Source organism: Theropithecus gelada, chromosome 5 (assembly GCF_003255815.1).
Source record: "Theropithecus gelada isolate Dixy chromosome 5, Tgel_1.0, whole genome shotgun sequence".
In the NCBI taxonomy this organism is placed as follows: Eukaryota; Metazoa; Chordata; class Mammalia; order Primates; family Cercopithecidae; genus Theropithecus; species Theropithecus gelada.
The window spans coordinates 140662864-140675841 of record NC_037672.1 but is presented as its reverse complement, the minus strand read 5'-3'; the positions used below and the strand labels follow the sequence as shown (position 1 = coordinate 140675841).

At 37.0% G+C, this 12978-nt stretch overlaps 1 protein-coding gene across 3 annotated transcripts in view; it reads right to left on the bottom strand.

Annotated features, from left to right (window-relative positions):
- Positions 1 to 12978, bottom strand: part of GAB1 (GRB2 associated binding protein 1) — a 128875-nt gene that overhangs the window by 18059 nt on the left and 97838 nt on the right. For all 3 annotated transcript variants that reach the window (XM_025386179.1, XM_025386180.1, XM_025386182.1), the window contains exons 4-6: positions 9435 to 10036; positions 8141 to 8226; positions 7646 to 7949 (exon numbers count right to left, since the gene is read on the bottom strand). In XM_025386179.1, the coding sequence (XP_025241964.1) occupies positions 7646 to 7949; positions 8141 to 8226; positions 9435 to 10036 (992 nt within the window). The remainder of the gene's footprint in view (positions 1 to 7645; positions 7950 to 8140; positions 8227 to 9434; positions 10037 to 12978) is intronic.

Below are 12978 nucleotides of genomic sequence, written 5' to 3'. Positions count from 1 at the left end.
TAACCTCATCACTGTAAATTATTTTAATGGTTTTTAAAAGAAAAAACTGAAAACACACTAACTAGAAAATATATGCCATTCTAGAAGAGCATGCAGCGTATGATTCATACCCTCCCTTTGCTTTGCTCTCTTATATCATGTGAATTCTAATGGAGGAGGACACTTTTAAACCCTCAAAAGCTAAAGCCCTTCAAAAAAAAAAAAAAAGAAACAATTTTAATTCTAAGGAATTATCCCCAAGTATGCCAAAGAAAACAGCACTGCAGGCCAGGCACAGTGGCTCATGCCTGTAATCCCAACACTGTGGGAGGCTGAGGCAGGAGGATCACTTGAGCCCAGGAGTTTGAGACCAGCTTGGGCAACATAGTGAGAACCCGTCTCTAAAAGAAAAAGAAAGAAAATAGCCTTGCAAACTGCATAAAATCTTTCTGTGCAAACACTGATGTCAAGGCAAAATGTAAAGCTAGTCTTAATGTAGCACCACCATTTCATGAAACCCTAAGAAACGAGCAGCAAAGAGCGGGGTGCTCTTTTAAAATGAAGGCCCTGACATGCGTCAGACATTCACACCAGAAAATAAAAAATTGTTTGTCTGATATCTTTTTTAAAAAATGAGCACTTCATTTACCTGTTTTGTTTCTCTGAAAGTGATGAACTCGCACTGCATGGCTATATGAGTTCCGCTTATACTCCAAGTGCCTCAAAACTTCAAAAAATCACTGTAAGTTCCCCAAGTTGAGGGAGCCAGACAGGGGGACTTTTGCTATGCCTTTCCTGTTTGCCAGACAGGCGGACTTTTGCTATGCCTTTCCTATCTGATCCTGTCTTAACAAAGGCTTCAAGAACCCTGGATTTTGGAAAACTGGGCAAAGCACTCTCTGAGAAAGAAAAGTGATTTTTATAACATCTTACATTAAAGAATACAATTATTTTCTCTATTGTATTCTTAAATCAGAATGAGCTTTCTAGGGCCAACCTGATTATGTTATGTGCCTGCATAAAATTCTTTAATGGTGCACTCAGAATAAAGTCCAAACTCATTACCATAAATTATAACTCCTTCAGGATCAGGCAACTGCAAGGCATCTGGCATTCGTCCCTCCTTTGGTACTTTCCTCCCTCCTTTTTGCCCGCCCACCTACCTCCCCACGACTCTGGGCCTATCTCATCTCCCCTCTTTTTAAAGGACCTGGGCATGTTGTTTATTCTAACGAGAAGATACTTTGCCAGGCTGCCCTCCCCTAGCATCATTTAATTGCCACTCACACTCTCAGACTTTCCTCAGGGGAGCTTCCCTAATAGTGCCAAGAGTTTACTTCAACCACAGCCCCTTCCACGGTAATTATGATAATGTGTTTACTTCTCCACATCCTCTCCTAGATGGTGAGCTTCTTCAGGGGAGCAACCTTTTCCTTGTTTGGAGAATTTATATCCTGTAACCGATAGGTGCTTAAATCTGTGTTGTATGAATGTTAATGAACTGGCTTTCTCTTAAAGTTAGTGGTGTTTAATCTGATCAATCTCACACACACACAAAAGACATTTTTGCTTGTCTCTTTTTTTTTTGAGATGGAGTCTTGCTCTGTTGCCCAGGCTGGAGTGCAGTAGCACGATCTCAGCTCACTGCAACCTCCAACTCCTAGGTTCAAACAGTTCTCATGCCTTAGCCTCCCGAGTAGCTGGGATTACAGGCACGTGCCACCATACCTGGATATTTTTTTTTGTATTTTTACTAGAGACAGGTTTCGCCAGTGTTGGTCAGGCTGGTCTCAAACTCCCGACCTCAGGTGATCTGCCCACCTTGGTCTCCCAAAAGGCTGGGATTACAGGCTGAGCCACTGTGCCCAGTCATTTTTGCTTGTCATTTAAATGGAAAAAGGGAAGAACTAAATTCTAAGGGTATTTCAAGTCGGTCATCTCAAATACAGTCAAGGCAGTCATGCGAGGTCATATTTCAAATAAACAGATGTGATCTATTAATGCATTATTCTAATAGGTAACTACTTACATAAATTCCACACAAAGTAGACATTCTATTTTCTGTATTATTACAGGCTTTACAAAGCCTAAACTTTTTTTAAGCCTAAATTTTTTACTCTTCCAAAAGTTTTGCAGATTATTCTCCTACTTCCACAGTAAGCATCTCCAAAATCAAGAAAGAGTAAAAGTAATTCACATTATCATTTGTTAATTCCAGAAAGTAATCAAGGCAGAGAAGTGAAAAACTGTTATACGTTTTAATGGTCTCATGGTATAAAGAGAAATGTAATAATGATAATTATACTTTGAAGTCAAGAGAATATTGAGAGAAAGAAACCCCATGTTAAGGCTATGCTGTAAAAATGCACTCCATAGTTATTTCCTTTAAATGGTAACAAATCTAACCCAAAGCTTGACTTAAGAGTTAAACTTTAATACCTGTTTATCAAAATCTGGTTACATGTACTGGTATTACTCATACATTCTCCAAACACTGATTATTGTATACATGTAGTTTTTAAAAAGCATGTTAATGATCAAGAAGGCTTTACTCCTAAGGTGCAAAGTGGTTCAACATATACAAATCAATAAATGTGATTCACCATGTAAACAATTAAAAACAAAAAACATATGATCATCTCGATATACACAGTAAAAGCTTTCGATAAAATCCAACATCTCTTTCTGATAAAAACCCTCAAGAAACTAGACATTATGACCAAGTCTTCAAAAGCAATTGCAACAAACCAGAAACTGACAATTGGGACCTAATTAAACTAAAGAGCTTTTGCACAGCAAAAGAGACTATCAACAGAGTAACCAGACAACCTACAGAATGGGAGAAAATATGCACAAACTATGCATCTGACAAAGGGGTAATATCCAGAATCTACAAAAAACTCAACAAGCAAAAAACAAGTAACCCCATTAAAATATGGATGAAAGACATGAACTGACAAATCTAGAAATGAGACATACAAGTGGCCAACCAATATATTAAAAAAACACTCCATCACTAATCATCAGAGAAATGCAAATCAAAACTACAATGAGATACCATCTCACACTAGTCAAAACAGCTGTTACTAAAAAGTCAAAAAACAATAGATGCTCAGGAGGCTGTGGAGAAAAGGGAATGCTTACTGTTGGTGGGAATGTAAATTAGTTCAACCACTGTGGAAGGCAGTTTGGAGGCTTCTCAAAGAACTAGAACAGAACTACCATAAAACCCAGCAATCTCATTACTGGGTATACATCCAAAAGAATACAAATCTTTCTACCAAAAAGACACATGCACTCGCATGTTCACTGCAGCAGTGTTTACAATAGCAAAGACATGGAATCAACCTAGGTGCCCATCAACAGTGGACTGGATAAAGAAAATGTGGTACATATACACCATGGAATACTACACAGCCATAAAAAGAATGAAATCATGTCCTTTGCAGCAACACGGATGCAGGTGGAGGCCATTATACTAAGCAAATAAATGCAGGACCAGAAAACCAAATATCACATGTTCTCACTTATAAGTGAGAGCTAAACATGGACATAAAGATGGCAACAACAGACACTGGGTACTACTAGAGAGGGGAAGGAGGCAGGGGGAAAGGGTTGAAAAACTAACAATTGGGTGCTATGTTCAGTTCCTGAGTGACAGGATCATTCATACCCTAAATCTCAGCATCACATAATATACACAGGTAACAAACCTGCACATGCACCCCCCTGAAACTAAAATAAAAATTGCAATATAAAAGAATAAAAATTTTAAAAAGTGCATGCTAATTTTTAATCACATTCAGAAACTTTAAAGGATCTCTTGAAAAAATGTTTAGAGCAAATCCATCACTGTGCCGAAAGAGTCACCCAGGGAAGCTCTCAGGATTAGTCTTCTGTATGCTCCCCACACAGTATTAGGATCTAAGCCTGAAGGTACTTTAACCAAACTGGTGTATAAAAACACCATACAAAACCTTGCACTGGCTTAAAAAAAAGTCAGTACAGCAATTAATGTTCAGACTGTCGCAGAAAGGAGTGAATGGACAAGGCCAAACATAACAACACAAAGACACCACGTGGGGCTCACACAGCTGCTGCATCATGCTAGACAGGGACTAGACAGAGATGGGGGCCTTAGATAAGTTTAGCGATTAACTATAGTAGATTTATGTCATGACATAAAGAGAAGTTACAACAGATAGATAAATTTCCCAAACTTTACAAAATCCCCTTTCCATCAGAAATATAAAATTTTCAATTGAAGAGGTCAAAATATAATTTGTCCTGTATTTCCAGTGACTCATCTGCTTTCCCAATATTTAATACAGTATGTGTAAAATACGCTTCTATTAATACAGACAACATGTAGCTCAAAACAAACACTACAGTGACAGAAACAGTGTGATGAAAATATCACTATTATGAATTGGGTGATAGGCAAAGGGTCTAAGATAATTATGTTTAAGTGTTCAGAACATCTATGTATTTCTGCAGCTTCAATTACTCAGAACTATTTGAAAAGTTCATCTGTATGCAAACTACAGCAGCTGACATCTATAATTGGGGATATAAAGAAGACCAGAATGTTACCGGTTTCTTATAGATCCTTCCAAAGACAATCTCAAAAACCAGACATATAGGGTAATGAACTAGTTATATGGAGCTCTGAAACTAATCAAGCCATATTTGATAGAATTAGATTTGCTTATTATAGGTTACATAAGAGATACTGAAATAATAGATTAAGTCATTTATCTGACGTCATGAAATGTGAAATTAAAATAGATTCACCTGATGCTATGAATACTGAGAAAAATTATAGGACCAAATGAGACATTATTTTCGTTTAAGTGTTTGTGGGTAAATGCTTTGAGATCTGAATTTGGATTTTAAAATGTGTTTTTCTTGAAGTTATAGCTTTGTAAAGTGAGTTTATGAAGTCATAATTTTGTAAAGTGAGTTTACAAAGTTTGCCTTGTAATGTTAAATACATTCTCAAGCCTCCTCTCCTGTATCATAACTATTTAAAAAGTAGACTAGTACTAAAGAAAAGCAAATTTTTTTGAATACTATGACTTTAGGAACCTCTTTACTGTTTTGCTGAGTCTATTCTTGATTCTAGCAAAAATTATATGGGTATTTCAATCTGGGTGCTCTTTTTTAGTTCATTTTGTATCTAAGCAATATGCCAAATAAATAATGTGGCCAGTGAACTCACGATAGTCTCTGATCAGTTCAGTTAAATTTTAAAAGAATGAACACAATCTCCAGAAATAACTAAGAACCTACTTTGTTCTGTTCTATTAAGTTCCTTTACGTTAAAGAACTAGTGCGGTTAGTCTCCAGTGTACTAGAATAATAGTACTTTCACTAAATCCATAGGGATGTATAATTATAAAATATGCAGTATACATGATATGTAGTATATATTGTGATATATACATAAAATGTATATCATAATAATGTGGGATACTTGAGTGATATCAGACTTAGAGGATACTAAAAGCTAATCATTATGATCTCAGGTCTTTTCTAACTTATAAACAAGGATGTTTCCTGATTTCATATTATGCTTACCACATGGAATCACAACTGTGAAATATACTGGAGTTTTCAAACTGTGTTCTACAGAGCTCAAGGGGAGAAAAGAGCAGCAGAGGAGCAAGGGAGGTAGGATTTAAGAGCTTTGCACCCTCACCCAAATCTTACTCCCTCCACATTTATGCGAGACCTCAAAATATAAAACTGTTAGGTTTGGAGTTGAAAAGTAGAGATCTGCCACTAACATGCACTCGTTACTGGAAAACAAGGAAAGCACCAGTTTAACATTAAAAAAGATATTTCAATATTTCAAAGCGTTCATGACACTTGTATCTCAATCCTTCAGTGATCTGTGTGAACCAATTATAAAGCTATACATGTCCAAACATATTTTTGCAAATTATATGCAAAGAAAATGACCAGTAGTGTCTAAAATAGATTTAGAGCCAAAAAGAAAAAGAAAAACAAAAGGAAGCATTATCCAGTAGAAAGTCTCTGATGCTCACTTCCTTTCTGAGACCCACATCACAATCACAGCCCTGCTGCCTGGGCAGACTGGGTCGTCGTGGGTGTGACACACATAGACCAATCACATAATCTCTAAGCAATCTAAAGTGAGTAAATAATAAATAAGGCAATGAGAAGCTGATGCAGAAGCTGCAAGGGCACATAAAAAGGAGCTAGGAGGCAGAATTGAGGCCACAGAAGGGGAGCATTGGAGGCCAAAGCTCTTCGAAAGCAAAATCCATTTAAGTAGGGGATACAGAGTAAGAAACAGAAAAGAATCAGAAAAGAAAACAGAAAAGAAGGTAAGAATGTGAAAGAGAACAAACCAGATGCAAAGATTTCCTGTAAAACAGAAATGCACAGAGAGAGCAGGACACAGCAACAGTCCCCTGGAATTGCCTCAGTTCCTGATAACCTCTTTGTTGAAGGAGGTTAACCTCCTATTGAAACAAGGAGGTTATCTTTGCTTACAAACAAAATCAAATCCTTTTTCTTAAGATACTCTGAGCCTCAGTCTCTTTTCCTCACAACCAGGACTTAATTGGAACTACTATTAATGATCTAAGCCCAGGTTAAGGAGAAACTGACACAAACATTATGCGGTCTTAAAAAGCTACATATAGCACGAGAGTTTTCAAATGTGCTGAAACACCCTTAGGTAAGCCAGATATTGTATCATTCATCACATTTACATTTACACAAATTTACATGGTTGTCAAGATTAAGCCACACTAACAGCATAGTGCAACAAATCAAATTGTCTGTGTTTTAACCACTTAAACCCCAATTTTAAAAACCTGGGTAGATATTACCCAATTTGGCTGAACAGTTTCCTTTACAGACTTCTTAACAAACTATGTTACCTTAGAACTTAATGTTACTTACGCAGGCCAGCATGAAAAAAAAATGATAGACTAGAAGCATTTATTACCCCAGCAAAGGCAAAGTAATTCTTAAGAAGTTGTTATAGGAACAGAATGGAAAGATTATACAGTCTCACTGTTCTTAAATAATTATGTCAAATACATTAATAATCTTAAGTCTGATTTGATATTATATACTCTAGAGAAGAGGTTACTAAATAGCAGCTGAAGGCCATTATCTAGCTTGCAGAAGTGTTTGGGTTGGCCTGCAATATTTTCTTAAAAATAATTAAATTAGTTGATAGAACTTTAAAAATCGAGAGATAATACATATAAAATCTGAAATCTCTGGCTTCTCCTGAAATACCAGAAGATTTGCCTGAATAGGTGCATCACTTCACAAGTCAACAAAGGATTGTAGCCGAGTAGATTAGTTACTCCCATTAGATGGGGCTAGGGCAGTCCAGTTTCTTCTAATTCTCCCCAGTTGTCCGCTCACCTTGTGAGTATTTTAGCTTGTAACCTCTGCTCTAGAGATAGGAGACTTACAAATATCACCTCACATCAACATGTGATATAGAAACTGTTAATTTATAAATGGCAGTACTGCTTTGCTTAAATAAGTTGATGGCTATGGAACTATGAAATATTTCAGAATTTCTAGTCCAAATTCTGTTTTGGATTTAATGGCAGTTAAAAACAGATCTAACTTGGCACTCCCCAAGCCTTTTACTTTGCCATGCTCTCCTTACCTTTTCTGTCTGGCTTGAGGTTCCTATCCACGGGGGGTGGTTCACAGTCTGCAACAGGAACTGGCCTTCTGGGAGGGGTTTTTGGGCTGGACCTGAAGCCCATATGAGCAGGAGGAGGAACTTGCATTCCAAATGAGGAAAAATCAAATGTTCCTGGAGTCATTGGCACATAATTGGCTTCCTGAATTGGTTCTGTAAAACTGCTGGAATGTTGTCGTGGTGGTGAATTGGGATTCATTGGGACGTAATTTTCATCCAGTTCTTCACTTGAAACACTTCCCACTGTCAACACATTTTTGACTTTCTAAAACACATATATATTTATTTTAATAAACAAAAACTCTTCTCACACATGAAAACACAATTGTAAGTCAAATCCATTCATATGGATCTCAGCGTACTTTTATTTCATGATATCACTTAGTCCCATGGCACTAATTATGAAGATTTAGACAATGAAATACACTTGATAATGCCAAGGTCAATTATACTTACAAAATGGTTATGGAAGCCTTCAAGTGAACTAGATCTATCACTTGGAAATGTCCGTGGAATATCATAGCAGTCTTGAGAACTAGCATCTAAAATAAAGAACAAACTATCAACATTTCTTCCCATCTTTGCCAGCTCTCAGGGTCATTGGGATGACCTATTCTCTTTCTCTCATTATACATATGCAGACACATATGCACACACATAGATTTTAAAAAGGATGCTCATAGACTTGTATCTTGAATCGGCATATTAAACCACTAGAAAATGCAGACACTCACTCATATGCTAACCAACACCAATATCTAATTTTGAGTGTGAGTGAATGTCTAAGTCTGGGATAAGATAGGTTATCTAAAGATGAAGAGAAACACCTCTATTTTCTCATTGTTTGCACCACCTTGGACCTAACTTACATCTCACTAACTTATAACCAGGTTACACAGTCACTTCAAGAAAGGAGTTAGAAATTGTTATTGAATGCTGAAATAAGTACTGATTTAAGTAGTAATCACGGATACATTAAATATTTATCTTGGAGATAGCTGGGGAAAAGTCTACCACAAAATACAGAAATTTTAGCACATAGTATTTAGAATATGTGCATTAAAAACTTTAACTTTCTATTTTTAGGACTTTGAGAATCTCAGAGAATCACCCAGACTCATTTTCTCTTCTCCTCTCAAGGTCTGTAACTTTTGGTTCAGACTCTAGGAGACAGTATAGGAAAGTATACTCACTAACAATTAGTGAAGTGAGTAGTGATAAGGGGAAAGAAGATTCAGCTCTTTAAACACAAGTAAAAATCAAAGAGAAAGCAGAATGGCTTGACTAGAACAGAATATCACCTGTTAGACACAACACAAAAACTGCTTATATAGGAAGGAAGGAAATAGGGCTCAACAGATGTGACTTAGAAGCGGCCATAATGGTACACAAATACAGGAAAGGGTATGACTCTGAGAGGCTTTGTGGCTGGTCCATTTCCTGCGCTTCTGTCCCAACAGAGGGCCTGTCCACCCAGGATTATAGAAAGTGGGAGAGAGAAGGGTACACTTCCTGAGGCAGGAAGGCATTACTAAGGCCATACTTCTTCAGGGATGAGAAACTCCAACTCTCTTTTCCTTCCAGCAGAGCATGAATGCACATATACCCTTCCAGGTAACGGTAGAGCTGAAAAAAAATGGACTGTATTTTGTAGCATAGTATATTTAACTACACTTAAAAGAACAAATATTCAGAAAAATCGATTTTCTGTCATTAACCTCTAATAGAGAAGAAGTCAACTAGAGCTGACCTTTTCGCAATTTGTTTAAATCCACAGTGGAAATGGTATTACTACGTGATGGCGGCATCCCTGCTGTAGGGATACAGTAACTATTGTCAGTGTCTGAGGCGGTGCGTGGGATACTACACGTTTCCACAGGAGATCGGTCATGAGCTGGATGTGGTTTCGGTGGCCGAGGTGGAGGAATATCTGGAATAGTGTCTAGCTTTGATGTCTGTCCCAAGGTTCCTTCTGGAAATGTTCGTGGAATCTGATAAGTATTACCAGGTGTTGGAGGAATGTCATAACTAATAGATACATGCCTCATTTGAGTCTCTACACTCGATGTCCCAGATGGGGTATTAAAAACATAGAGTTCTCCATCTGCTTCAGTACTTGACGGAGACACCTTTGGTAAAACATCATGGGAATAACTTCTGGGCAGGTTATAAAGGCTGGAGTCAACTGAAGCAGATGTGGCACGTGAAGGTGGAGAGTCGTATATCATTTGCTGCTGAAAAAAGCCATTCATTCCATGTTTGCTCTGGGAGGAAGCAGGATTTTTATGAGAAGGGACGTTATCATTGCAGTCTGTTTCAGAAGAGGTGGATTTTGCAGAATCAGCGTGTGTTCTAAATAAAAATTGTTAATGACAGAATAAACAAGGTGAAGACTAAGAATATACTTTTTATAAACATATTTATAGCTTAGCAATCAAAAGATAGGGCTTTTCTCATTAGATTTTTTGTGTGATCCATAGGATTTAAAGCACAAATGTTCTTTAGCTTTTATGATTATACACCAGACAACAAAACCGCCACCACAAAACCAACAGAAGCATTCTCTCTAATTCTGTCCTATATCTGCCCACACCCCCAACTCCACCTATTAAATTTGCACATAAAAACACAATCCCTGAAGCACTGGAATTAAACATTACAAAACTCTGGGAAAGGTAAATGATTAATGCATAGACACAAGGAAAAGCATTTCCTCTGAAGAGCATGCAAAAACCTAGTGCTAGTACAGTTTATATAGTTGATCCATTGGTCTCAAACCTCCCCGTGGCAAATTTGTTGTTCTGTAAAATTAAAAGTCTAATGATTACTTGGTATTGAATAAGGTCAATGTGACTTACAAGAAGGTGACATCTAATTGTTTTTCACATATCTTCCTTTCCACTACTTTTCTTTAACAAACATTTAGCCAACATTAAAGAGGATCAAAATACATGATACAGAGTTAACCAACTCCAAACAATAACTCACTTTGAGAAATCTCATTAAAGTACATTTATGTACATTTTCAGTCTCTGCATTTTGAGGTATCACAAAATTTGGGTATATGACAAGATGAAGCTAACAACACAAGCACACTCTCACTTCCTTAATGCTAAACAAGATACCTGAACTACTTCTGCATGTTATCCAAAGTCCTATAGGAATTTAAACAATATTTCTTTAAATAACTATGATTTTTTTTAAGGGCTTACCTTCCCTGACTTCTTAGTAACATCTGGCACTATGCACAGTAAAGTCTCCCCCTTTACTATCAGAAAACCCACACTGTGCCACATTGTGCTTTTGTTTTCTCCATCTTAAAAACATCTTAAAACCCTCCATTTTAAACCCTTCTCCCTCGCTGATTACTTTCTTGTTTCACTTACTGGCTCCTTCCTGTCTCTCTCTCAGGGAATGGCCAACAGAGATCAGTCCTAACCTTTTACCACACATGCTATTAGAAATCATCCTCCTTTTTCAGAACTTCATTTTCTTCTCTGAATGCTGACAACTTCTATCATCTTACCAAATTCCAAGTCCCATGTTCTCAAACTAATATTTCTACTTGGTTACTCCAGTATTACCTTGCTTGTGTGCCTCAAATTGAAATCCATTTACTTAAGTTGACTGCTTTTCTGGCTTGCACTGAAAAAAATGACTTTATCCAGATTCCCTAGGCTCAAAACGCAATCAGCTTGATTCCTTCTCTTTGATCTCCAGTCATGCAGGCACCGAGCCCTTCTTCTTAGCCACGTACTTATTATTCCCTTGCTCTATTCCCATTGCCACAATCCCAAGTTCAGGTCCCTGTCCCTGCTGAGATCTATATGACTGAACCCTCCTTAGTGGAATTTCCTCTACTCTCTGCCTCTTTCAATCTATTCATGGGGCCAGACTTCCATAAGATCAATATTTTCAAAACACAGTTGTTATACCACTCATGTATTCAAGAGAAAAACCTAGTAAGGGCCCCTACAGGGTGTGGGACCTATAAGGCCTCACATGAATCCACGCGACACTGAGGCTACTAATAACCTGGCTCCACCTTCTCCATCCTATCCTCTAAGATGCTCTCCTCCTCATTATCTTCCTCCCACCATGCTCACTCACATCTTTCCTTTCCCTCAAGCTATTTTTGCACAAATTACTAATGATTTTCTTCTCTTCTCTCACCAACTAGGTGTAGTTCACATCCTATTCTTCCTATGAAGCTTTTGTTTTCTCCATCTTAAAAACACCTGCACTGTCCCTTTGTGGAATTTCTAATGCGCCTATGCATATTCTAAAATTTGTACTTCATTTAATTCAAATGCAGAGTTAAGAGAAGCTAGAGGAATTATGAGTAGTAAGTAAAGCTCCTTGCTCTGACTAGCTTACAGTTAGTGAAGAATAAGTAAAAACATCAAGCCGTTTCTAACACTGGGATAAAACAAGGTATGAAGGCATAACCGGGATACTATAAAAACCCAGAAAGATATTTAACCTAACTTGGGAGTTTGAGAGGAATGCTTCCTAGAGGAGCACATTCTAATCAAAGTCTTGCAGAACAAACAAGAGTTTGCAAGGCAACTCTCGTATATTATCTTCATCTCTAAATATTTAATGCTTGCATGTTTTCACTTAACTCTTACTTGTAAACTCCAAAGGTGACTATATCTGAGTAGACTCTATTTTATATAGTTTGTACCTTCATAGCACCTAGCATAATATTGGGCACATAGTGGTTACCTCATAAATATTTGCTATTTAACTGTCACTTTTGCAAAATATAGATAGCAAAATACATCTGGGTGATGATTTTGAGCATAAGTTGTACTGCAAGAGGAAAGCTGTGATACCAGTGAAATTATGAAATACCCTATATAAAAATAAAATATAGAACTGTCACTCAGCTGTTGGCTTCTAAAAAGTTGCTACTGAAAAATAATTGTGAACTTTTATAAAATAAAATATTAGTTAGTAGCATAGGTAACAAAGTTGCCAGTGTATAATTTTTAAATACTCACAGCAAACAAGCAAAATCAAGTTAGAATTTGATATTAACAAATGTTGATTTATAAATTTTTTTCTGCTCTTACAGGTAAAATCCCATTACAACAAATACATAGAAATCCAGCTTTGGAATGAATGTGAGCTGTTTCCATCATCTCAGGGCATGGTTCAGAGAAACTATTTTGTGAATCTTAACATATTCTACATCAAAATTTTTGAACAAGTACTTTGTCTGATCCTAGTCTAGTAATAATCACTTTCTGCATTTAAAAAAATCTTTTTGTCATAAAATAATGCTTAAA